This window comes from Erinaceus europaeus, chromosome 7 (assembly GCF_950295315.1).
Source record: "Erinaceus europaeus chromosome 7, mEriEur2.1, whole genome shotgun sequence".
Taxonomy (NCBI): domain Eukaryota; kingdom Metazoa; phylum Chordata; class Mammalia; order Eulipotyphla; family Erinaceidae; genus Erinaceus; species Erinaceus europaeus.
The window spans coordinates 15,015,580-15,041,712 of NC_080168.1; the positions used below are offsets into that span (position 1 = coordinate 15,015,580).

General features: G+C 53.3%; 1 protein-coding gene across 5 annotated transcripts; it reads left to right on the forward strand.

The window, feature by feature from the left end:
* The first annotated feature begins 596 nt into the window (after nucleotides 1-596).
* On the forward strand, nucleotides 597-25,308 carry PTPRN (protein tyrosine phosphatase receptor type N). 5 transcript variants are annotated; one of them, XM_060193844.1, is made up of 24 exons: nucleotides 598-800; nucleotides 2,138-2,188; nucleotides 2,537-2,650; nucleotides 6,213-6,309; nucleotides 7,773-8,034; nucleotides 8,131-8,488; nucleotides 8,888-9,019; nucleotides 9,480-9,514; nucleotides 10,272-10,546; nucleotides 10,771-10,857; nucleotides 11,109-11,188; nucleotides 11,333-11,397; nucleotides 13,257-13,475; nucleotides 14,420-14,623; nucleotides 14,960-15,107; nucleotides 15,247-15,320; nucleotides 15,509-15,586; nucleotides 15,679-15,798; nucleotides 19,425-19,591; nucleotides 22,276-22,329; nucleotides 24,252-24,316; nucleotides 24,490-24,563; nucleotides 24,737-24,844; nucleotides 25,122-25,308. In XM_060193844.1, exons 1-23 carry the CDS (start codon nucleotides 677-679, stop codon nucleotides 24,806-24,808), a joined length of 2,955 nt encoding a protein of 984 aa, XP_060049827.1. In that variant the 5' UTR covers nucleotides 598-676; the 3' UTR covers nucleotides 24,809-24,844; nucleotides 25,122-25,308. The 5 variants fall into 5 exon arrangements, with proteins under 5 accessions (XP_060049829.1, XP_060049827.1, XP_060049826.1 ...); XM_060193843.1 differs by having other exon boundaries at nucleotides 24,737-25,308; XM_060193846.1 differs by lacking the exon at nucleotides 10,771-10,857 and having other exon boundaries at nucleotides 597-800; nucleotides 24,737-25,308.
* The last annotated feature ends 825 nt before the right edge of the window (nucleotides 25,309-26,133 follow it).

Here is a 26,133-nt window from a genome sequence, read left to right on the forward strand (position 1 = left end):
TCTTTTTGCAGAACCATTATGTTGTCTCCCAGCCCAAATAACAGTAATAATCTAATAATTATTATAATTATTTACCCAGAGCCTGCTCAGCTCTGGTTTATGGTGGTGCTGAGACCTCTGGCATGGAACTCTTGTTGCAGAACTGTCATGCTGTGACCCCAGCCCACTGGCAAGGCTAAGTGATCTGTCTACTTTGTGGTTCCTCAGTTGAAGGTTTATCCCACAGTCTTACCTGTCTTTCCCGCCACCCCCCACCCACCCCCACCCCCCACCCCCGTAACCCTCTCCTCTAGCCCTGGGACAACTAGTGGAGGTGAAGAGCCTTGGGGAGAAGCACACGTCAGCAGAGGTGTGAGTCCGAGCGGGATCTAATGCTACGCCAACTCAGGGGTGCGGGGGGGGGGGGGGGTGTGGACAGGGTAGGATGTGTCCCGGGGTGGGCCCGGCCCGGCCCCTGCGAAGACGCGGCTCCTGCGCCCCGTGTGACGCACGTGCACGTCAGAGCCGGGGGTGGCGGTGTCGTCACCCGCAGCCCGGGGTTGGCGGAGCGGGAGAGCGGGGCGCGCAGACCCCGCCTGGGCGGTGGGTGGGGCGTGGCTGGCCCCGCCTCGGGCTCTGGCTGCAGCCGGCGTCGCTGCGGCTCGGGCAGGGGAGCCAGCGCGGAGCGGGGAGGAGGATGCGGCTCCCGCGGAGGCCCGGGGGGCCCGAGGGTCTCGGAGGGGCCGGGGGTCTCCGGATGCTCTTCTGCCTCCTGCTGCTGAGCGGTCGCCCGGGAGGCTGCAGCGCCATTAGTGCCCACGGTCAGGAGGAAACGGGGAGGTGGGGGTGGAAAGGGGATGCAAAACTCAGGACGGGGGTGGGGGTGGGGGAAATGTCCGAAGGTCGAGAGCGCAGGTAGCAGGTGCACGGAGTAGGGCGGCGGAGGCTCTGCGCGGTGCGGAGAGGAAAAGGGGTGTAGGCCTGGGGGTGGGGCTAGGAGCCCGGGGGCGGGACTGAGGACAAGCGGACGGGGGTGGGGGTCACTGCAGGTTTGGGAGTGGGGGGTGGGGGTGCACACGGACTGAGGGGCCAGGAAACGGGCCTCGAGTCCGCGGGAGCAGAGTTGATCTGAGGCGCCCAAGAAGTGGCACTGAGGGATTGGAGGGGTGGGGTGGGGAGAAGGAACCCCAGTTTCCCGGGTCCGGGCTGCGAGCTTCAGGGTCCTGATTCCCCAGGCCTAGGGTGGGTGGGGTCTGATTTTTTTTTTTTTTTTGAAGCCTAGGGAGCGCGATTGCTCAGATTGGCTCTCCAACGGTTGGGTGGGGGGTGCAGCTGGGGAAGGAGGCAGAAAAAGGTGAAGAGGAGAGGGGTCCCCTGGCGCCCCCTCCCCACAGCCAGGCCTGGTGCTGACTCACAGCCGAGCGGACAGAGACTCAGCGCTGACTCACGGGCCGGGGGAGGTGGGGGGACGTGGGGAGGAGGAAGGGGCGCAGCCTCTCCGTCTGGCGCCCTCCTTCCCCACCGGGTTTGGAAGCCGATGCAGGGTGCTTCCTGTGACGCTGTGGGTTGGGAAGATGAAGGCTGGAATGGCGGGGGTGGAGGACAGGGGTGGGGTGGGGTGAGGGGGTTCAGGACATGCCTGGCCCCACGAACCCTCCCGCCTGCAAGACTGCTTACACTGGGAGCTCACAGCTTCAGCACCGCGGACAGCGCTGGCGGTCCTGGGGCCTCAGGCTGGGGAGCACTGCCTTAGAGACACCCCATCCTTGTGCAAGGATGTCCATATTCTGAAACCCCAAGCCAAGTCCCAAGCAGAAGCATCATAGTTAGGGTGCACTGAGAGATTTGGAAAGTTTTCCCCCACCCCAAAGCAGTCCAAAAGCTTCCTCCAGGAGTGATTCTGAGAGCAGAAATGCATGACCCTCCACCATTACTGCTGCTCTCATGCCTGTAGAAGGTTCTCCCCATCACTCAGTGAGATGACCTGAGGCCTCTGAGAGGGGAAATCCTGTGCTTGCTTCTCTCAAGGATTATAGGCCCACTTCCTTCCTCTCCTCCCAGCAAAAGCCTTCCTTAGAACAAAAGAATGCACCCCACCTTCTGGCGCTTTCCCCAGCCTGTCCATTCATCTGAGCCTCTGCCCACTGTCCTTCCACAGGATGCCTGTTCGATCGCAGACTCTGCTCTCACCTGGAAGTCTGTATTCAGGGTGAGTGAGACCCCAGCATAGGAATGAATGCGGGCAGGGTACAATAAGAAAGAAAGAAGGGGGGTAGCTTAATGGTTATGCAAAACAACTTTCATGCTTGAGGCTCCAAGGTCCCATGTTCAATTCTCTGCATCAACTTAAGCCAGAGCTGAGCAGTACTCTGGTAATAAATAAATAAATAAATAAGAAAGATGGAGGCTGGGGAGAAGAGGGGCTGACTTGGAGGAGCAGAACTCTCTGAAGCCACTTAAGGAGATGGAGAGAATGTTGTCCATTTGCCCCCTGGATGTGGGGAGGCCTCCTGTCCAAGCCATCTGCTGACCCTCCCTCACCCACTTGTGCTCTTAGATGGCTTGTTTGGACAGTGCCAGGCAGGAGTGGAGCAGGCTCGGCCCCTTTTGCAAGTCACCTCCCCTGTGCTCCAGCGCTTACAAGGAGTGCTCCGGCAGCTCATGTCCCAAGGTGAGGCGGTCCAGGTGCACTGGAGAGTGGGGGGGGGGTGGTAGGTTAGGGTGGGGAAATGGGGCTCATTGGACTCAAAGACTCTTGGACTCAATTGGACTCTTGTCAGGTAACATTCCTCTTTTTTTGGAGCCTCATCTTTCCAGATCTTGCTGAAGAAAAGATTAAGGCAGGAGCAGGGAGTAGCATCTTCACAATGGGCAGTAGACACACACTTGGGCTCTCTGGAGGAATCCAGAGGTGGCATTTATGATTATGATTATGATTTTATATTCATTCATTTATTGGATAGAGACAGAAATTGAAAGGTGGGAGTCGGGCGGTAACACAGCGGGTTAAGCACAGGTGGTGCAAAGCGCAGGGACCGGAGTAAGGATCCCAAGCCCCCAGCTCCCCACCTGCAGGGGAGTCACTTCAAACGCAGTGAAGCAGGTCTGCAGGTGTCTGTCTTTCTCTCCCCCTCTCTGTCTTCCCCTCCTCTCTCCATTTCTCTCTGTTCTAACAATGACAACATCAATAACAACAACAATAACAACAATAATAACTACAACAACAATAAAAAGCAAGGGCAACAAAAAGGAAAATAAATAAATAAATATAAAATAATATAATAATTTTAAAAAGGCCTCCAGAGCAGTGTATTCGTCCTGCAGGAGCCTCAAGCCCCAGTGATAACTCTGGTGGCAAGCAAAAAAAAAAAGAAAAGAAAAAAAGAAATTGAAAGGTAAGGAGGAGAGAGAGACCTGTAGCACTGCCTCACCTCTCCTGAAGCTCCCCCCCCCACACCAGGTGAGGACTGGGGGCTTGAACCCAGATCCTTGTACATCGTAACTTGTGTACTCTGCCAGGTGAGTCACCATCCCACCTCTGGAGGAGAATTCTAGAAGAAATCACTGGGGAAACACAAGCATATATCTCTTCAGAACCACCCCACTTTCTGGAACCGAGAGCTCAAGAGCTGTGAATTCTAGAGTCTTCAGTCAGGAAAATACCCAACTCATTTAATTTGCCTACTTAACATGTATTTGTTGAGGACTTACTATTCAACATAGTTTTAGGTACTTGGGATGTATCAGGGAATAAAACAGACAAAGATGTCTGCCTATGGTGCACATGCTGAGGAAGGGAGTTAAAGGAGGTTGTATAGTATGTAAATTAGAAAACATAGTATTAGAAGGTGTTCAGTGCCATGCAAAAACATACATACAGCAGCAGAGAGGAATCAAAAATGGCGAGGTGAGAAACTGCCTAAACCATGTGGTCAGGATAGACCTTATTAAGACCATGGAATCTGAACAAAGACATCAAGACATTAAAGGTGTTTTTCTGAAGAGTGTTTGGAAGGGGAGTGTTTCAGACCGACCACAAAGCTGGAACAAAAGCCCTCAGGCAGGCTTTCCTGTGACACCACAGAAAGCACTTCTGTGGTGTGGCTAGAGGAGGGATGGTAGGAAGAACAGGAGAGGTGCTCTGACAGATACTGGGAAAAGGGTGCAGGTGACTGTAGAGCCTGGGAGGGGTTGTCTGGACCACAGATTTTGAGCATAAAGGCACATGATCTCACTTCTACTTTAAAGAGGGTCACTGGTCCTGCTGTGTTGAGAATTATGTCAGAGGTAGCCATGGTAAACCATCCAACACTGTCTCATTAGCTCACAGAAGAGATGGGTATGTCGTGGACCAGTGTGGGTGGGAAAGAGGATCCGGGAATCCTAGAATCCTGAATGTAGGTTTAAGACAGTGATCACAGTTTCTTATGAAATACTGGATAGGAAAGAGAGGGGTCAAGGACGACACCCAGGTCTCATTAATGGATGGAAGTGTCATTTAATGAGAAGTATCAACTGGGTGGGGGGGGGGGGAAGAGTTCATTCTGGAATAAACTGAACTTAAGATGTCCATTCAAGTAGAGTGGGGCATTGGGTACATTTGAATTTTGAAGTGGAAGTGGGGTGGAGATATGAACTTGAAATAATTCAATGTGCCAATGGTAATTAAACCCAGGGGTTGATTACATAGGAAGTAAAGCTCTAGTGGATTCTAATATTAAGGATAACTAACAAAGCAAAGGGAAAACCAAAAGAATGTTGTGCCTTAGAAGCCAGACAAAAATATCCTAAAGAGGAGCTATGATCAAGTGTCAAGTGGTGATGGTAGATTAAACAAAGTCTCTTTGAGAATTGGCCACTGGATTTAGATAAGCAGAAGTTAGTAGTCATCTTAAGGAAAGCAATCTTGATAAAGACTTGAGGATAAAACCCTGAAAAGAGTGAACTAAAGGGCAGTGGGGGGAAAGAAAGTGGAAACAGCAGGTAGAGATAACACCTTAAAGGATTCTTGTAAAGAAAAAGCAAAGTAATGTGATGACTGGAGGGGAATTGAGGTTAAGCAGTCATTTTTCAAGATGAAAGAAACTGCATGGTGTTTATATGCCAGCAGGAATACTTTGCTAAGGGGAAAATCATGATGCAGGAAATAGGGGTCAAAGGGAGCTGTTGATAAGGTATGAAATCTAGGACTCACATGGGAGAACCAGCTTTAAGTCAGAACACAGACAACTCATTTCATGTTTAAGCAAGACGGTAGGTATAAAATGCTAGGAGAGACCACGATATGAATTAAAAGCAGAGAAAATTCTTTTTTTTAATATTTATTTATGTATTCCCTTTTGTTGCTCTTGTTGTTTTATTGTTATAGTTATTATTATTGTTGGATAGGACAGAGAGAAATGGAGAGAGGAGGGGAAGACAGAGAGGGGGAGAGAAAGACAGACACCTGCAGACCTGCTTCACTGCGTTTGAAGTGACTCCCCTGCAGGTGGGGAGCTGGGGGCTCGAACCGGGATCCTTATGCCGGTCCTTGTGCTTTGTGCCACCTGCGCTTTACCCGCTGCGCTACAGCCCGACTCCCAAGAAAATTCTTAATCCAGCAGCAAGAGAGAAGAAATGGGATGGAGAGTAAGAGATGGTTCCTTCAGAAGATATAACTAATCTTTCTTGAGAGCAGAGCTTTGTAAGGAGAATGAGTCAAACAGCTGATCTGCCTCAGAATAGCATGCTGGTTATGAGCGTTTTAAAAATATATTTTTATTATCTTTATTTATTGGATGGAGACAGACAGAAATTGAGGGGGTAGGGGAGATAGAGAGACAGAGAGACAATTGCAGCCCCGCTTCACCACTTGCAATGTTTTCCCCCTGCAGGTGGGGATCAGAGGCTCAAACCTGAGTCCTTGTACATGGTAACATGTGCACTCAACCAGGTCACCACCACCTGGCCCCAATGCCATTCTACAGATGAGAGAATCAAGTCTCAGACAGGTCCAGCAGCATGTCCAGGGTCACACAATGAGGAAATAGCCAAGGATGCAGACTCAGTCTCACTCCAGAGTCTGTCCCTGAGGGTGTGGAGAAGACACTCAGCTCACTCTCCCCACTCCCTCCCTCCCCAGCCCCCTCAACTCTACCAGACTCAGCACACAGCAGGCCAGGGCATCTATTCTGACCTCTGCTGGTCCCTTGGTTGGTGCCAAGCCAACCCTGGGTTCTCCTGTCCCCTGGCAGGACTGTCTTGGCACGATGACCTTACCCAGTATGTGATCTCACAGGAGATGGAGCGAATCCCCAGGCTTCACCCCACTGAGCCCCGGCCAAGGGACAGGTAGGCATCATTTCTCAACAAAGCTGGAAAGTCTGTGGTCTTTCTGACAGAGGGACAGAGGAAGGAAATGGGCTCAAGGTCAGCAGGCAGGGGCAAGGGTGAAGGAGAACCAGCAGTGGATGTCAGGCAAGCTCATATGCCTGGTGGGAATTGGGCTCAGCCCAGGGAGGCAGGAGTACAGGGGATATATGGAAAACTGGGGCGTTTGGTGTTTTTTTAATAGAAAAATTAAAATTATATGAACCAGGGAGGTAGCACGGTGCTGATGCACAAGATTCACTCTTGCCTGAGTCTCCAAGATCCCAGGTTCAATCCTGGCTACACCAGAAGCTAGAGCTGAGTAGCGCTGGTTTTAAAAAATAATAATAATAATAAATGTATTTGAACCAGAAAGGTAGAATAGTAGTTATGCAAAAGGTTTTTCATGCCTGAGCTCCAACGTCCCAGCTTCAATTCCCAGTGACCCAGTCACCATTAGCCGGAGCTGAGCAGTGCTCTGGTGTTATTTAGATGTTTGTTTCTGTACTCATGCTATTTGATGGCTGCTGTCTTAGAAGGAGCCTCAAAGCAGTCATCAAGGTGCACCGGCTTGGATTTTTTGTTTTGTTTTGCTTTTTGCTTCTTTTTTCTTCTAAGATTATTGCTAGGGCTCAGTGCCAGCACTGAATCCACTGCTCCTGGTGGCCATTTTTTTTCATTTTTTTTGTTAATAGTATAGGACATATAGAAATTGAGAGAGGACGGAGAGATAGATACAGAGGGAGATAGAAAGATAGACACCTGCAGACCTGCTTCTCCGCTTGTGAAGCACCTCCCACCCCAGCATGTAGGGAGCCAGGGACTCGAACTTGGATCCTTGCACTTAGTACTTTGTACACCACCACCCAGACCTCCTAGATGGGCCTGTTTTATGCTCAGCCTCATGAGACTGGGGAATCATATGGGGCAGCAGACCCTCCTCCACCTCCCTGTGGCAAAGGCCTCTGAAGGCATTGCCCAGACCCTAGAAAGCAAAAAAGTCAGGGGACAACAGCACCAAGATGAAGAGGACATGGTCTCCAGTGTTTGAACTCATACTTGGAGCTGGAGTGGGGGAAGGAACACCCCCAAAGACAGTGGGGCCCACAGTTCCTCTAGCAAAACTCCTCACTGCTGTCCCCTGCTAAACTGAGCCTGTGTTTCCCTGGCACCTGCAACTGTTTGTGGGGCACTTCCGGGAGAGGTGAGGACCTTTGCCTCAGACTGGTCCTGCCCAGGCTGTTCTCTCCTCCCAGTAGGCTGCCAGGGTTCCTTGGAGTCAGGTGTCCTGTCCTCTGAGACTCGACAGCTTTGTCACGCAAACCAGCAGACATGCACACACACACACACACACACTTGTACACACACACACTCACACACACACACACACACACACACACACACACACACACACACACACACACGGACTTTGCTTCCCTCCCCAGACCTGGCTCAGCGCCCCGGAGACCCAGCCCCTCGGGGGAGCTAATGTTACAGGGCATCCCCACTGGCTCCATGCCTGCTGCACCCTACCGGCTCCCCAGGCCTCAGGTGGGTGGAGACGGAGCTGGGGCTGGGCCCCCCCTCTCCTCTCTGCCGCCTGAGCTGCTGCCTCCCATCCTGGAGCACCTGCTGCTGCCTCCGCAGCCTCCCCACCCTGCCCTGAGCTACGAGCCTGCCCGGCTGCAGCCCTACCTGTTTCACCAGGTGAGCCCTGGGCTTCGGCCTTAGCCCCCCCCACCCTCAAACACACCATCACCACCACTCCAACTGTGCCCTCACTCTCATCTCTGGTTTCCACAGTTTGCTTCACGCGATGGCTCCTCGCGGGGTTCAGAGAGCACCCCGGGAATGGCCAGTGTTGGCCCCCTGCCCAAGGCTGACCCCCCAGGCCTCTTCAGCAGAACAGCCCCCAAGGGTGTGTTTGGGGCCCACCCTGGCCTCCCCTATGGGGACTCCCCAGGGCCTTCGCCAGCACAGCTCTTCCAGAACCCAGGGCTGCTCTATCTGGCCCAGGAGCCACCTGTGTCCAGCAGGGCCAAGGCACCCAGGCTTCCAGAGCCAGGGGGCAGCAGTCGGGTGGGGGGCTCCCCTGAAAGCCTGGAGGAGGAAGGACCCGAGGCCCATGGGGACAAGCCTCCTGCCCCTGCAGAACAGCCAGGTAACAGCTTCTGCTTCCTTGTCTCCCGCATGTGAGGTTGCTTTGGGCGGTTCCTCCCTGACTATTCCTCCATTTATGACTTTGTCCTTAGAGGCATTCATTCATTCATTCATTCATTCACTCATTTAACTAACATCAACATGGTCTATGCCAAGTGCTGGGTCGGGATGAGGAGGGGGGTTCACATAACTCTTCTAGATGGGTTTGACCCCCAGGAAGGTCTGTCCCCCAAAGTGTGGAAAGGACTTGCTGTTTGAGAGCGAGCTCTTAGGCCAGCCCCCTTCTTGTCCCCCACCACACACATACACACCTCTCCACCCCTCACCCCTGGTCCAGCCACCAGCCTCCCTCTGGTCCTCCTGACCCCAGCCCTGAGCTCCTGGTGTCTGGCTCCTGCAGATGGGACCCTGCAGAGGCTGGCAGCAGTGCTGGCAGGCTATGGGGTGGAGCTGCGCCAGCTGACGCCTGAACAGCTCTCCACGCTCTCTGCCCTGCTGCAGCTGCTGCCCAAGGGCACAGGGCAAAGTCCGGGTGAGCATCTCTCCAGGCGCTGCCAGCTCCTGGGAAGCCCGAGACCCTGCCTGGGGAGCATAGGGGAAGGTCAGAGGGAGAGGAGGTCCTTCCAAGGGGCAGGGAACAAGGACATGCAGTGGTGAACTAAGGACCCGAAGCAGGAGCAGACTGGAGGGTAGCCGTTTGAGCAGAGATGGTGAGGCAAGATACTGAGGACCAGGGAGGCTGTTGGACAAAAACTGATGGGGCAAAGAAACAAAGACAGACCTCAAGAGGTGTGGCCTGTGTCAGAGAGAGGAGCTAATCAAACTGAAGGGCAAGGCCAAGACCAGACACAGAGTCCCAGCCAATGAGGGAAGGACAAAGAGACCACACTGGACTTGGGAGGTCCCAGGGCTCTGGTCCCTTCCCCCACCTGCATTGAGTAGACCTTGGCCTTGACCTGTTTCCCCGAGTCCTTTTCATTCTGTCTCTGCAGGAGGGGCTGCAGGTGTCGGAGCTGACATCAAGAAAGTGAGTCCCAAGGGCTGGAGAGACAGACATCCATGCCTGAGTCCCTGAGCTCCCAGGTTCAATCCCCAGCACCACCATAAACCAAAGCTGAGCAGTGCTCTGGTAATAAATAACTAAAGCAAAAGCCCCTGCAGGAGCCCTAATGCCCTCTAGCAGCCAGCCCTTCCACCCTCTCTCTACCTTGCAGAAATGAAACCTCAGGATCCAAAATCAGGACACACACACACACACACCCCAAAGCCCTCCCTTTGGGGAAAGCAGATTATTGCCTAAGGTCCCACAAAGTTGAAGGCAGAGCTAGGATCGAGAGCTGAAATTTTCCAGTAGATTAACTCAGACCCTGCTCTGATCATCCCTAAGGGAAGAGGGGGTGAGGCAACAGGCTAGCTCCAGACCCCCTACAGCTCAGGGAGCTCTGTCTCTTTCAGGCGATGGACTCCTACAACTTTGTGATGCACCAAGACTCTAAAATCCACTGCCAATCTTCCCAGCCCCCGCTTCCCTCCCTGCAGAGTCCTCCAGGCCCAGGCCCCCATACTGAAGACTACCACTGACTGTGTCCACTCATTCAGTCCTTTACTCATTCACTCAGTGCACTGTGCCCAGTCCTGGGCCCTGGGGATACAGAGAGGCAATCCCTGAGTGGCTGTAAAGGGAGCTGAGAGATCAGGCATGATCCCCCTCCCAGCCCGAGTACCCACATTCCCCAGCACCCCCACTGTCCAGGGACCACAACTCCGCCCTCTCTCCTAAACAGACAATGGAGGAACAGGTGGAGGATGGTAACACAGCGGAGCCTCCACCGCCCACCCCCTCCCTGCCTGGATACCCCACTGCCAGCCCCACCTCCAACAGAGCCCAGGCAGTACTGAGCTCAGATTCTTCCGAGCCCCCCAAAGCTGCAGCCCCCCCTGCCACACCTGTTGTGCTGGAGAAGAAAAGTCCACTGGGACCGAGCCAGCCCACGGTGGCAGGGCAGCCCTCGGCTCGGCCATCAGCAGAGGAGTATGGCTACATTGTCACCGACCAGAAGTAAGGACTGCAGTCTGGGGAGCCCTCCCTGTCTTTCCATCCCCTGGGAGTCAAGCCTGCTGCCAGGCAGGAAGCAGAGGGCAGAAATCCAGATGTGAAGAGAGAGAGATTGATTGTGTGTGTGTGTGTGTGTGTGTGTGTGTGTGTGTGTGTGTAATCATACGCATAGAGCTAGTGGTTGAATGGGTCCCCCTGTCCTCCCTCTGTCCACACCCCACTTCCAGGCCCCTGAGTCTGGCTGCAGGAGTGAAGCTTCTGGAAATCCTGGCTGAGCATGTGCATCTGTCCTCTGCCAGCTTCATCAACATCAGGTGGGGCTGGCAGTGGGCTGTGAGAGTGAGGGGACAGGGATCGTAGTGGAGGAGAGGCTGTCGGAGGGAGATAAGGTAGGGGGTGGAGTGGACAAGCTCACAGCAGGCTGAGCCCTGCTGCTGGCCCCAGGCATCACCTCCCCAGCCTAAAGGCCCCTGTGGGCATCTCTGGCCAGAATCCTCTAGTTGGGAGGGGGGCTGGAGCCTGTGGCCCGAGCAGAGTGGGCAGTGACAGAGCTCCTGTTCGGCAGTGTGGTGGGGCCAGCTCTCACCTTCCGCATCCGGCACAATGAGCAGAACCTGTCTTTGGCCGATGTGACCCAGCAAGCTGGTAAGTACAGCCTGACCCCAGCCCCAGCTTCCCTTAAGATTTCCAGCCCACAAGGGCCCTCCCTGTCTGCCACCTAACATAAGGTGGCATGGGGGAAGGGGAACCATGTGGGGCCAAGAGAACCTGACTACCTCCTCCCTGCAGGGCTGGCGAAGTCCGAGCTGGAAGCACAGACAGGGCTGAAAATCCTGCAGACAGGAGTGGGACAGGTATGTGCTCGCTAGGGAGCCAGGCAAAGCCAGGCAGAGCCTGAGGCAAACTTGGCAGGGAAACCTCAAGGCTCATTGGTTCAAGCAGCCCAACACCCGTGCAGTTTCCATTCTTACCAGAAGGTGGCGCCATGGCTCCTCCCTGCAGGAGGCTGCCTGGTTGGCAAGAACCTTTGAAGATCATTGCAGCCTTCTGGAGCAAATTAAATAAATTCCTTATTTAGAAAATAAATAAAACTCAAATATGTTTCTGGGAGCTGAGAGAAAGCACTCAAAGTGGAGCACACATACTCCCATGACTGAGGACTTAGACTAGAGCCTCTGGTCACCCCATGGGAGCTCCTGCAGCGGGGGGAGCTTGACAAGTGATGGAGCAGTGCTGTGATGTCTCTCTCTCTCTCTCTCTGTTTCTCTCACTTATTTGTCTCTTACCATTTATCTTTTTTAATAGGAGGGTAGGTCCACTAGGGTCAGTGGAATGATATAGACATGGAGTCCCAGCAAATGAGACTGGTGGCAGTAAAGGAAGGAAGGAAGGAAGGAAGGAAGGAAGGAAGGAAGGAAGGAAGGAAGGAAGGAAGGAAGGAAAGTTTCTACTCTGCAGCCAACACTGATGCCTTATACCCTACTATTTCCACTCCATGAATTATATCTACACTTCACTGTTCTTTTTTTTTAATATTTTACTTATTTTGGATAAAGACAGAAATTGAGAGTGAAGGGGAAGATAGGAGAGAGGGGGAGAGAGAAAGAGGTGCCTGCAGTACTGCTTCACCACTTATGAAGCTTCTCTGTAGGTGTGGACTGGGGGCTTGAACCTGGGGCCTTGCACACTGTGATGTGTGTGCTCAACTGGGTACACCGCCACCCAGCACTTTTTTTTTTTAATTTCTTTATTGGGGATTAATGTTTTACATTCGACAGTAAATACAATAGTTTGTACATGCATAACATTTCTCAGTTTTCCACATAACAATACAACCCCCACTAGGTCCTCTGTCATCCTTTTCCAGAACCTGTACTCTCCCCCCCCAATACACCAACTCCAGTTCAGGTTCTATTTGTGTTTTCTGTTCTTGTTTTTCAACTTCTGCCTGAGAATGAGATCATCCATATTCATCCTTCTGTTTCTGACTTATTTCACTTAACATGAATTTCTTCAAGCTCCATCCAAGGTGGGCTGAAAATGGTGAAGTAACTGTTTTTAATACTGGAGTAGTATTCCATTGTGTCTATATACCACAGCTCTCTCAGCCACTCATCTGTTGTTGGACACCTGGGTTGCTTCCAGGTTTTGGCTATTACAAACTGTGCTGCCAAAATCATATGTCTACACAGATCTTTTTGGATAGGTGTGTTGGGTTCCTTAGGATATATTCCCAGGAGAGGAATTCCAGCACATTTTTTAAAGATATATTTATTGTGTTTGTGTGTGTGTGTGTGTGTGTGTGTGTGTGAGAGAGAGAGAGAGAGAGAGAGAGAGAGAGGGAGAGGAAGGGAGGGAGGGAGGGAGGCACTACAGCACCACTCTGGCACATGTGATGCTGGGGATCGAACCTGGGATCTCACTCATACAAGTCCTCTAGCCACTGAGCCACCTCTCTTGGCACTCTGTGTCCAGTTTTAAGTGAATAAACTCCCTGGCAGGGCCATCCACCAAGTCCCTAGCACTCCTGTGGACAGAGAAGCGGGACCTTAGGTGAACTGAGAGCCGTCTGTCTATATCACTGTGACCTGCCCTCAGTTTAGCCCCCGGAGCTGTTCCCGCAGGGGTGGGGTGATGTGAGAGCAGGTGAGGTGAAGCTCCTAGTCCCCCCATTCCCACTGCCCCCCTTGATTCTGTGTCCTTGTTCCTACAGAGGGAGGAGGCAGCTGCAGTCCTCCCCCGTCCTGCCCACAGCACCTCTCCCCTGCGCTCGGTGCTGCTCACTCTGGTGGCCCTTGTTGGGGTGGCCGGGCTGCTGGTGGCCCTGGCAGTGGCTCTGTGTGTGCGGCAACATGCGAGACAGCGCGACAAGGAGCGCCTGGCCGCCCTGGGACCTGAGGGCGCCCAGGGCGACACCACCTTTGAGTACCAGGTAAGCAACCCCAAAAGCTTACCAAAGAGCAGAGGTGCAGGGGACTAGAGAATCCGGGTGGGGAGTGGGCAACCTGCCCCTGGAAACATCTTTATTTTAAAGAGGAGGAGGGAAGGAGGGAAAGAGAGGGAGAGGGAGAAAAGAAGAACACCAGACACTATTCAGCTCTCGCTTATGGTTGTGCTGGGGACTGAACCTGGGGCCTCAGAGCCTCAGGCATGAGTATCTTTTGTGTAACCATTATGCTGTTTCCTCAGCCCTAGTTCAGGTATATAAATTCTCTAGATTCCACATATGAGTGGAACCACCCAGTCGTTGTCTTTCTTCAACTCTGCTTATATTGCTAAGCATAAACACCTCCAATTCCACCCATTTTGCCCCAAAGGACACAATACCATGTTGTTGTTTTTCAGAGTAGTATTCCATGGAGTGTATATATCCTATAACTTCTTGATTCCCATCTGATTTTCTTTTTTTTTTAATATTTATTTTATTTATTTATTCCCTTTTGTTGCCCTTGTTGTTTTATTGTTGTAGTTATTATTGTTGTTGTCGTTGTTGGATAGGACAGAGAGAAATGGAGAGAGGAGGGGAAGACAGAGAGGAGGAGAGAAAGACAGACACCTGCAGACCTGCTTCACCGCCTGTGAAGCGACTCTCCTGCAGGTGGGGAGCCGGGGTTCGAACCGGGATCCTTATGCCGGTCCTTGCACTTTGCGCCACCTGCGCTTAGCCCGCTGCGCTATAGCCCAACTCCCTTTTTTTTTTTTTTTAAGACCACTGAGAACAGTGGAAAAGTATACATGCACTAAGTCCCTCCTGGCAAATAAATAAATAAATGAAAGTTCATCAAGGATGAGCTGAGGGCCCTGGAATCGAACGCCAGGCTCTGTTGAGGCTGCAGGTGCTCCGGGCCCCCTCCATGTTCCCTTCTTTCTCCGCAGGACCTGTGTCGCCAGCACATGGCCACCAAGTCCCTGTTCAGCCGCGCCGAGGGGCCACCGCCCGAGCCGTCCCGGGTGAGCAGCGTGTCCTCGCAGTTCAGCGACGCGGCGCAGGCCAGCCCCAGCTCACACAGCAGCACTCCGTCCTGGTGCGAGGAGCCGGCGCAGGCCAACATGGACATCTCCACCGGCCACATGATTCTGGTCAGTGCGGGCGAGGTGGGAGCGGGGTGGGGGCGGGGCCGGGCAGGTGGGAGGGGCGGGCCCTAGCAGTGAGAGGGGCGGGACCAAGTCGGTGGGAGGAGCGGTTCTGGAGGAGTCTGGGGTCTGGAGGCGGGGCCAGGTCTGCTGAGGGGCGGGGCCAAAGTGGGCTGAGCCGTGGGGGCGAGGTGGGCAAATGGGAAGGGCGGGGCAGGGACGGGCAAGTAGAAAAGGAGGGGGTGCCGGCCAGGTGGGAAGGAGTGGGCAGACAGATTGCTGGGCCGGGCCTGTCAAGTGGGCGGGGCGCAGGAGCCAGACCCGTTGTCCCTCGCCCCCCAGGCCTACATGGAGGACCACCTGCGCAACCGGGACCGGCTGGCCAAGGAGTGGCAGGCTCTGTGTGCCTACCAGGCGGAGCCCAATGCCTGCGCCACGGGCCAAGGCGAGGGCAATGCCAAGAAGAACCGCCACCCTGACTTCCTGCCCTGTGAGTCAGTCCTGGGGTGGGTTGGGGGTCGGGTGCACCTGCTCTCTGGGGGGACTGGGCACTGGGCTCCCTGCTGGGCGGACTGGAGGGGGGAGCCCAGGACCTCCGTGACCCCAGGGACGTCTGGGGGTATGTGCAGATGACCACGCGCGCTTCAAACTCAAAGTGGAGAGCAGCCCTTCTCGGAGTGACTATATCAACGCCAGCCCCATTGTGAGCGCCCCCACCCCTCCACCCCTCAGCCCCACTAAATGCCCCCCATCTGTGATTCCACACACGTCACTCCCTGCTGGTCGCCCCTACCCCCTCCTGCTCCCTTCCAGCTAGCCCTTCCACAAGGGCCTTTCTCACTCCCGTCTCCCTCCCTCTCACTCTCTGCATTTCTGTGCCCCCACCCCCAGATTGAACACGACCCCCGGATGCCGGCCTACATCGCCACGCAGGGCCCGCTGTCCCACACTATTGCAGACTTCTGGCAGGTGGGCTCTGGGGGGAGGCTCCTTGTGTCCTGAGCCGTCCAGCCCCCAGGAGGGTTGGACAGGCTTGCACCTGCGTGTCCCTCTGTCCCCAGATGGTGTGGGAGAGTGGCTGCACTGTCATCGTCATGCTGACCCCGCTGGTGGAGGATGGCGTCAAGCAGTGTGACCGATACTGGCCAGATGAGGGCTCCTCCCTCTACCATGTGTATGAGGTCAGCAGGACTCCATAGTTGGACCCCAGCACCACATGGGAGGGTCACAGAGGCACCTGAGGAAGCTGTAGTGCTGTGCTCTCTCTCTCTGTGTCTCCATATCTGAATTATTATTATTTAGTTATCTTTTTTATTGCTGTAGTTATTGATGTTATTGATCTCGTCATTGTTGGATAAGACAGAGAGAAATGGAGAGAGGAGGGGAAGACATAGAGGGGGAGAGAGAGATAGACACCTGCAGACTTGCTTCACCAATTGTGAAGCGGCCCCCCTGCAGGTGGGGAGCCGGGGGCTCGAACCGGGATCCTTTCGCTGGTCCTTGCACTTTGTGCCACCTGCGCTTAACCTGCCATGCTACCACCCGACTCCCTTATTTATCTTCTTATTGCCACTAAAGTTATCATTGGGGTTCAGTGCTGACAGCAGCCTTTTTTTTCTACTATTTTATTTGAAAGGACACAGAGAAATTGAGAGGGGGAGGGGAGATAGAGAGGGAGAGAGAGAGAGAGAGACCTGAAGCACTGCTTCAATGCTTATGAAGCTTTCCCCCTGCAGGTGGGAAGTGGGGGCTTGAACCCGGGTCCTTACACATGGTAATGTGTGTGCTCAAACGGGTGTAACACCACCCGGCCCGTCTATCTGAGTTTCTTAAAAAGTGGCCTGGCAGCCCTGGAGGTGGCACAGTGGGATAAAGCTTAGACCCTCAAAAGACTATGGGAGGGGCTCATTCATATGTGTATGCATACATGTAAAGGAACATACACACGCACTCACATGTTTGTGCACGCATGTGCATTTGGACGCACATACATATGTGTGTGAGTGTGTTTAATCTAGGGCTGTAAAGTATTTGTCAAGACCTGTGATGAAAAGAACAGAAATAAAACTGTAAGACCAGCAAGAATGATGTAGGGGAGACGGCTTAGCAGAAAGAGAGATGACTTGCCTTCCTGAGACTCAGGCAGGTTGGATCCCAGAGTGGATGTGGGCCTCTCATACACATAAAAAGAAATAAGGGGGGGTCGGGCGGTGGCGCAGTGGGTTAAGCGCATGTGGTGCAAAGCGCAGGGACCGGCGTTAGGGATCCCGGTTCGAGCCCCTGGCTCCCCACCTAGAGGGGAATCGCTTCACAGGCGGTGAAGCAGGTCTGCAGGTGTCTATCTTTCTCTCCCCTTCTCTGTCTTCCCCTCCTCTCTCCATTTCTCTCTGTCCTATCCAACAACGAATTGCGTCAACAAGGGCAATAATAATAACCACAACAAAGCTACAACAAGGGCAACAAAAGGGGGAAAAAAATGGCCTCCAGGAGCAGTGGATTCATGGTGCAGGCACTGAGCCCAGCAATAACCTTGGAGGAGGAAAAGAAGAAAAAAGAAAAAAGAAATCAGGGAGTCAGGCAGTAGCGCAGTGGGTTAAGCACATGTGGTGCAACGTGCAAGGACTGGCTGAAGGATCCCAGTTCGAGCCCCTGGCTCCCCACCGGTAGGGAAGTCACTTCACAGGCGGTGAAGCAGGTCTGCAGGTGTCTATCTTTCTCTCCCCCTCTCTGTCTTCCCCTTCTCTCTCCATTTCTCTCTGTCCTATCCAACAACAACAACAACAATAAAACAAGGGCAACAAAAGGAAATAAATAAAATATTTTTAAAAAAAGAAATCAATCAGTGAATCAATGCCTTTTAAAGCCACCCACACTGAAGTAAGAGCCTAACAATAATAGCCGAACTTAAGCAGTGAGTGTGGTATAGTGATACATATTTCTGAGAAGGTGTGAAATCATTTCTCTAGGGCAGGGGTAGATAGCATAATGGTTATGCAAAAAGACTTTCATGCCTAAGGATCCAAGGTCCCAGGTTCAATCCCCTGCACCACCATAAACCAGAGCTGATCAGTGCCCTGGTTTAAAAAAGATCATTTCTCTAGTACAGAAGCAGAATTGTAAACTCATGTTAACCCCCAAGTAAATGATTAATTTGGGGGACCTGTAGAGACAGCACAATGACTATGCAAAAAAGTCTTTCATGCCTGAGACCCTTAAGGTCCCAGGTTCAATCCCCATCCCCAGCATAAGTCAGAGCTGAGCATTGCTCTGGTAAAAAATAATAATAATAATCACAGCATTATTATTATTATTATTAAAGTTAGGGACCAGAGACATAGCTCAGTGGGTAGGGCACATACCTTGCCCAGACTCAAGCCCCAGTACTATGTGGGAGGGCCACTGTGGTGCCTGGGGAATCTCTGATGCTGTGCAGTCTCTCTCTGTTTCTGTGTCTGAATGAAAAAGTGTCCTGGTAGCCCTGGAGGTGGCACGGTGCATAGAGCTTTTTTTTTTTTTAAAGATTTTATTTATTAACGAAAGAACCAGACATCACTCTGGTACATGTGCTGCTGAGGATTGAACTTGGGACATCATGCCTGAGAGTCCAATGCTTTAACTACTGCACCACCTCCCAGACCACATAAAGCTTTAGATCCTCAAGCACACAGTCCCAACTTTGACCCTTGGCATCACATGGGTTAGAGTGATGCTACAGATATCTCTCTCCCCTCCTCCTCTAAATGTTTTTAAAAACTAAGTGGCTAAGTGGCTTGGCCACAATGAAATCAAACGTGAAAGGCCCTGGCTCCACAAAAAAAAAAAAAAAAAAAAAAAAAAAAAAAGAGGAGGAGACTAAAAGTACATGAGACAAAAGAGATAAGTGTGCCCCCAAACCAACATCTACATGTAGATCTTCTGAGTCCACCATGCCATCTGCCATGCACAGCACCACTTCCCAGGCTTTCTTTCTCTCCCTCTCTCCCTCTCTCTTCTCTATTCTATCTCCTCTTTCTTTCACTTCACTTCTCTCTTCTTCTCTGTTCTCTCTCTTTCTCCCTCCCTGACCCCTCCATCTCTCCTTATTTTTAAACGAGAGGAAAGATAACCAGAGCATCCCTCCACATACACGATGCGAGACCAAACCCAGCACCTCATGTGCCACTCAGTCGCTCTATCCACTGAACCACATCCTGACTGCTGGGTGGTCGTTTTTGTTTTTTGGCACTAGACAGGCTTTCAAACGTCTTTTTTTTTCTAATGTTTTATTTTTTTAATATTTATTTCCCCTTTTGTTGCCCTTGTTATTTTTTATTGTTGTCATAGTTATTGTTGTTATTGATGTCGCCGTTGTTAGGACAGAGAGAAATGCAGAAAGGAGGGAAAGACAGAGGGGGAGAGAAAGATACCTGCAGACCCGCTTCACCACTTGTGAAGCGACTCCCCTACAGGTGGGGAGCCGGGGCTCCAGCCGGGATCCTTCAGCCGGTCCTTGCGCTTTGCGCCATGGGCGCTTAACCCGCTGCACTACCGCCCGACTCCCTTTTCTAATGTTTTATTGACCTTGCCCATGGTTAAAGAAGTAGTCAAAAAATATATTGCCAAAATCTCATCGGAGCTTCCAGCGCAGGGAGCGCCCACACCTGCCAGACTGCGAGGAAGAGGAAGAGGCAAGGGCTCTGTCTGACCTGCGGAAGCTCGCCCTGGTCGGCTCCGGGTGCCCCGAGCTGTGGAGCAGGGACAAAGACAGGGTTCTTGGGAGGCACCTAGTGGAGCTCAGGCCTCTCCCCCGCGACCCGCCTCCCCGCAGGTGAACCTGGTGTCGGAGCACATCTGGTGCGAGGACTTTCTGGTCCGCAGCTTCTACCTGAAGAACGTGCAGACCCAGGAGACGCGCACGCTCACGCAGTTCCACTTCCTCAGCTGGCCGGCAGAGGGCACCCCTGCCTCCACCCGACCCCTGCTGGACTTTCGCAGGTGAGGATCCCCATGCACCCACCTGGGGAGGCTCTGGGGAGGCTCTGGGGAGCCGCTGAGAGCTACGCTGCTGCAGCAGGGGGTCCGAAAGCGGATGCCCTCAGCCCACCAGCTCCTCCCGGGACCACCTCGACCCCTGACCTCCGACAGCCCCTTCCAGACTCCCCACCCCACCCCGCCAACCAGGGACGGAGGCTCTGTGTTGCTGTGTGTTGCTCTGTGGTCCTGTGCCATCTTTGGTCTTGGCTGTGTGTCTCAGGCTGGTCCCCCTGCCTCTCTGTGTCTGGCATCTCCTTTGCCTAGAAGCACATCCCCTCAGCTCTAGTTCCCTCTGCCTTCTGGGTCTCTGTCTCTTGTCTCTCTGTGCTGTTTCCTTCTGCTTTGTTCTTAGGATGCTGTCTGTCCCACCCACCCCCATCCCTCTATTGTTATTCCTCTCCCTCTCATTCTCTTGTCTTCGTTTTTATTTTTCTCTTCATCATTCTCCTTTCCCCACCTCTCCCTCTCTGCATCTCTTCCTTGCCATCTCTCCAGTCTTTCTGTCACTTCGTCTCTCTCTGCTTCTCTCTCTCTCTCTCTCTCTGCATTTCTCCCTTGCCATTTCTCCTTCTCTCTTTCTTCTCTGCTATGGAGCCCTATCCCCTCTGTTCCTGTCTCAACTCCTCTGTCTCTCACCATGTCCCTGTCTCCCTCCTCTCTCTTTCTCCCTCTCTCTTTCTCTCTCTCACAGCTGCCAGTGTCATTTTTGTGATCTGCAGCTAGTATTCTCACTCCAGTTGCATAGTCACAAAAGTGATCATTGGCAGCTGTGGCCGCTGCATGGACAGAGGGGATATGAGGGCCGGGTGGGGGGCAGCGGGGACTGAAGGCTGCTGGAGGGCTGGGGGCTGGAGGGACACAGCAGGGAGACAGATGCTCCCAGAGTGGGAGGAGCGGCGCTGGATTCCTAAGGAGCCGGGTGGAGGCAGGGACCTGAAGCTAAGGTGGTGGGCAGGGGCTTCCGGGAAGGGGGTTGCATCCTCCTGGCACCCTGGCTCTCTTGACCTCGGTGCTGGCCAGCGGGTGGGGGCAGAGCCAGGGAGGGAACCTGGGGGTACTATGTAAACCCCTAGACACTGGCTTGTCACGGGACTGGGGATGGGGCACCAGCTTTGCAAATGCAGTTCCCAGATGGCAGGACTCCTTCCTGTTCTCTGCACTTGAATAGCCCCTAGAGAACTAGTGCGTGGGCCCATGCTAAGGCTGCACAGGTAAGCGGACAGTGTTTCTGGGCTGCAGGCTGGACCCGCATGAACTCAGTCGACACTAGACGCCCAGGGCAGAGCAACCACTGCTTCGTAAACAGGCTTGGTCAAGTCCCACTGCAAGGAAGATGAGATCATTGTGTTTTGTTTTGGTTTGTTTTTTTGTCTGTTTGTTTGTTTGTTTTACCAGAGCACTACTTAGCTTTGGCTTATGGTGGTGCAGGGGATTGAACCTGGGACTTCGAAGCCTCAGAAATGAGTCTCTTTGTATAATCATTATGCTATCTCCCTTGCCAGAGATCATTGTTAATCTGTCTTTGAAGTGGCCCTGGACAAATTCTCTGACCTTCCTCTGTCTCCACGCCTGGGAGATGAGGGTGACCCACAGAGAAGGCCTGTAGTGTTCTGGTGCTTAGCAAGTTCTCTCTGTTCTTTCTCTTTCTCTCTCTTCTCTCTTTCTCTCTCTCCTCTCTTCTATTCTCTTTCTCTTCTCCCTCTCTTAGCAAGTACTCAGTTAGTTCTAGATACAGTTGGTACCCATTATTGTTAGATTTATCAAGAAAGACTGCTAAACTTTTGTTTAGCCCAGCCATTGGATTCAGGAGCCAACATGCTAGAGGATCATGGGAGTTGCCAGATAATTCAAGTCATATGAACCCCCACAAGTCTTGGGGGTGGGTGGGAATCCAGACTGGAAGACTGCTGAGTCCCAAGCTCCCCTGAGACAATCTCACAGCCCCCTCACAAAGGTGCTGACCAAGGGTATCATGATTCCACAGGTGACTCTCCCAGCAGGATGTCCAGCTATCAGGGACATTGTGTGGTGAAACCAGGCCACTGAAGGAAAAAGAAGCCCCCTCCCCCCACACACTTTTTGCTGAGCTATGGTGAAGGCAACAGAGAAGAGTCTGGGGTCTTAGTGGACCCCAATCCAGAAAATGCCCCAGCCCCCAGAGCACCTTTGCTGAGGTGGTGCGGCTGATCCTGGGAGGCAGGTAGCAGCACGGTGTTGAGTTGAGGGGTTGCCCTTCCTGGGCCAGAGGAACGGTGTCCCCAAGGCCTCCCAGCTGGTAGGGCCCACAAGGAGTATGCAAGGGCCCAGTTGTTCGTTGAGAGTGGGTGCCACTCACTAAGCACTGTGTGCCAGCCCCAGCACTGAGCTCATTACACGGATTGGCTTATACAGCCGTGGTAGGATCCCTCATCACTCCTGCTATACAGGTAAGAAAGCTCAGGTTCGAAAAGGCTGTCAGTGGTTCCAGGCACAGAGTTTGGTCACACAGCTCCTAAGTGCCTGGGCAGGCCCAGGACCACCCACACCCTCCTCCCCCTAGGGCAGGGGGAGAAGATGATGACAGAGAGGCCCAAGGATGCTTGTTCTGTTCCCGCTTCCTCTGCCCTTCCCACCCCCCAGGGTCTCACACCTGTTTCTCCTTGCAGGAAGGTGAACAAATGCTACCGGGGCCGCTCCTGCCCTATCATTGTGCACTGCAGGTGCGTGGGGAGGGGCCGGTCGAGGGTGGGTGCGCCCCAGTCCGGTCCTCTGCCCTCTTCACATCGCATCTCCACGGCCTGCCTATGTCCTGACACCAAATCCAGATGCTGCTGACGCTCTCTTTTTAAAAATATTTTGTTTATTCAATTTATTAGACAGAGACAGGAGAAATCAAGAAGGAAGTGGGGAGAGAAACAGCTGCAGCACTGCTTCACCACTTGTGAAGCTTCCCCCCTACAGGTGGGGACTGGGGGCTTGAACCCTGTTCCTTTCACTTGGTGACATGTGCCTCAACCAGGGGCACCACCACTTGACCCTCTCTCTGTTCGGTGTTTTTCGTATGTTGTTTGTTTCTATCATGCTGTGGAATGAACCATAGGCCCCATCCATAGCTGATGGTAATGAACAACTTCCCTGGCCCAATCTTGTTTTTTTAACCTCATGTACTTAGAGGAGAAAAAGAGAAATCAAAGAGCCACTCCACCACCTACGGTGCTGCCTTGGTGCTGTGCATGATGCCCCCCTGCAGGACTGGGGACTGAATCCATGGCCCCATCCATGGGGAGGTGTGTGCCCTACCTGCGGAGCTGGCTCCTGCTCCCACCTTATTTATGATGTTTTTAATCACCACCAGAGTTATTGCTGGGGCTGGCCATCAGCATCATGGGTCCACCATTCCCAGTGACCTTTTATTTTTTTAATTGCCTCCAGAGTTATTACTGGGGGTTCGGTGCTGGCTGTATGAATCCACAGCTCCTGGTAATCATCCCCCCCCTTTTTTCCCCCTATTTTTAAATTTATATTTAACAGTACAGAGAGATGTTGAGAGGGATAGGGAATAAAGACATAGAGGAGGGGAGGGAAAGAGAGAGACACCTGAAGATACACTTCACCACTCATGAAGCAGCCCCCCGGCACGTGGGGAGCAAGAGCTTGAACCTGGGCTCTTGCACACTGTTTTATGTGCACTTAATTGAGATTGAGTGTGCCACCATCTGGTCCCCTAGTGACCATTCTTTTCTTTTTTTCTTTAAAGATAGAGAGGAATTGAGAGGGGAGGGGAAGACAGAGAGGGAGAGAGAAAGAGACACCTGTAACACTGCTTTACCACTCATGAAGCTTCCCCTCCCCCCCCCCACCTGCAGATGGGGACCAGGGGCTTGAACTGGGTCTTTACCATGTGCATTCAACCAGGTGTGCCACCTCCCAGCCCCTGTCTTTTTGTTTGGTTGTTTTTTCTGTTTTTGTTTTTTGCCTCCAGGGTTATTGCTGGGGCTCGGTGCCTGCACTATGAATCCACTGCTCCTGGAGGCCATTCTTTCCCATTTTGTTGCCCTTGTTGTTATTATTGCTGTTGTTGTTGGATAGGACAAAGAGAAATCAAGAGAGGAGGGGAAGACAGAGGAGGGGAGAGAAAGATAGACACCTGCGGACCTGCTTCACCACTTGTGAAGCGACCCCCTACGGGTGGAGAGCCAGAGTCTTGAATCAGGATCCTTAAGTTGGTCCTTATGCTTCCTGCCATGTGTGCTTAACCCACTGCGCCCCACCCCCCAACTGTTGTTTTTAGTGGTCTGTGAGCCAAGAATAATATACACAGGTCTTAAGACAGTACAACACCCCCCCAAAAAAAAAAAAAGAGAGAGAAAGAAATTAGGAATACCTGCTTTCTGGCTGATAAGGCCCACCTCCATTCCCGCCTGCACCTCCAGCTTGCCTGAGCCCGGGCCATCCTTTCTGGTGGCTCCAGTGCCCACAGGGACACCCTTGGGTGGCAGGAGCTGTGACTATCCCCTCCCCCTCTAGCTCTCCTCACAGACTCACCCCCCCCCCCCCGCCCTCCTCTCTGTCTCCTGGCCCCTCCCCCTTTATGTGGGGGATGGGGGGTCCCTCTCTGAGCTGTCACTGTGTCCTGTTTCAGTGATGGTGCGGGGAGGACAGGCACCTACATCCTCGTTGACATGGTACTGAACCGCATGGCGAAAGGTGAGGCCCTCCAGCTGCCAGAGGTCCCTAGAGCTTGTGTAGGGGCAGCTTGTGACACCCCCAGGCTTTGTCTGTTTGCCCCACCCCAGGTTTCCCTGCCCCCAGATGCCCCCCAACTTTCTGGGTGCTGTCCTCAGAACCCCCCCAGGACACTCTCTGCCCCCCTCCCCCAGGAGTAAAGGAAATTGACATCGCAGCCACACTGGAGCACGTGCGTGATCAGCGGCCTGGCCTCGTCCGCTCCAAGGTGACTGTTCCCTTTTCCTTAGCTCTGCCTGTCCCAGCACCCACTCTGGCCCCTACCCCACCCCCGGGGAGCCAGCAGCAACCACTGGCCTCTCCTGCCTGCCTGAGCCTCCCTAAATCAGAAGCACTCCCTAGGGCAGGAGCCCCCATGACCCTCCCCCCTGTCCTCCCCAGGACCAGTTTGAATTCGCCCTGACAGCTGTGGCAGAGGAAGTGAATGCCATCCTCAAGGCCCTGCCCCAATGAGGCCCCAGGGAGGCGCCTCCTCCGTCCTCTGCCTATGTGAGCATCTATTGTGTCCTCCCCCCACACACACTCCTCCCGCACCTAGGCTTATCCCTACAGAGCAAGCCCAGCCCTTCCCAGAAGAGAGGAGGTTAGAGGGAGTGGGGCACGAGCCAGAGTGTGGGGTATCCACAGGGGAGCTGGCGCTGGCAGCTAGCCAGGAGACAGGCAGTCTATCCAAATCTTCTCCTACCAGAGTTCCCTGGCCCCCATCTCCCACTTTTCACAAGCCTTCCAAAATGCCTGTGTGAGAACAACCCCTACCCCCCCATAGATGGAATGGATGGAGGGACCCTCTGCCACCCTGCCCTGCCTCTGACACCCATGCGCAGACCTCCCATCCCCAAGCCCAGGCCTCCTCCCACGGTCCACTCAGCTCTCCCCCTTCTGGCACAAGAGAACGTTTCTAGAAAAATCTACTTTTGTATCCATGTGAATAAAGTTTGTGTGTGGTGTGCACAGCTACAGCCTGGCTTCCTCCGCCTTTCTGCTGGCTCCCAGCCTCCAGCCAGGCCTCAGTGGGGAACAGAGCCTGCCCGGGCCCCCAGGGGCCAGGTACAGAACACCAAGAGGTGTGCCAGCAAGCTGGGCTCAGAGCCTGATGCTGCCCTGCTGGGCACTGGGAGTAACAGTAGCAGTAGCTCTAATGCCATGCTTCCGTGTGGCTGGGAGACTCCAAGGTACTTTCCTTAACACTGCACTTTTTAATATTTAGTTATGAAACACAGGAGTGAGGACCAAAGCATTACTGAGGCACATGCAGTGCTGTAGATGGAATTTGGGACCTCACGCTGGCCAGTCCTGTTCCCTAAGCCCTGGATCACCACCACTCCTCATCCCAGGAAGATGTACCTCCATGGGGTTAGGAATCAAATCCAGCCAAGCCCTTCCCCTCAGATCCTGGGCTCTTTGGCTAACCTTAAGTCAAGCCGACTGGAAATATGGACTGAAAGATGTAACACAGGCCAGGTGCCACCTCTCCTTAGAACTAATGTGTCACAGACCAGGTGGGTGAGATGTCACCACAGGCTTTTTTGGAGCAAGGGGTGCTTTCTGTCCCTCTGGCTTCTGCAAGCTTTCACCTTGCATGGCCCCAGAAGGATCCCTCACCTATGCATCACATGACTTCCTTCAACACAGGTGGAATAGACACAAATGCAGGAGTGAGGCCAAGAGAGCCACGGGTCTGGGAACACTTGGGAGCTGGAGCCACTTGGTCTTGCCAAGGCTCTGTGTCCACACATGAAACTAGGTCAAGTGCTGGTGGCCACCTGGGGCCACACCTG

Excerpts from the sequence above, each read along its gene's own strand:
- PTPRN (XM_060193843.1), top strand. The coding sequence starts at position 677 with ATGCGGCTCCCGCGGAGGCCCGGGGGGCCCGAGGGTCTCGGAGGGGCC. Across the intron at positions 15,108-15,246 it reads CCACCCTGACTTCCTGCCCT|ATGACCACGCGCGCTTCAAA; the intron begins GTGAGTCAGTCC and ends GGGTATGTGCAG. Across the intron at positions 22,330-24,251 it reads CCTATCATTGTGCACTGCAG|TGATGGTGCGGGGAGGACAG; the intron begins GTGCGTGGGGAG and ends GTCCTGTTTCAG.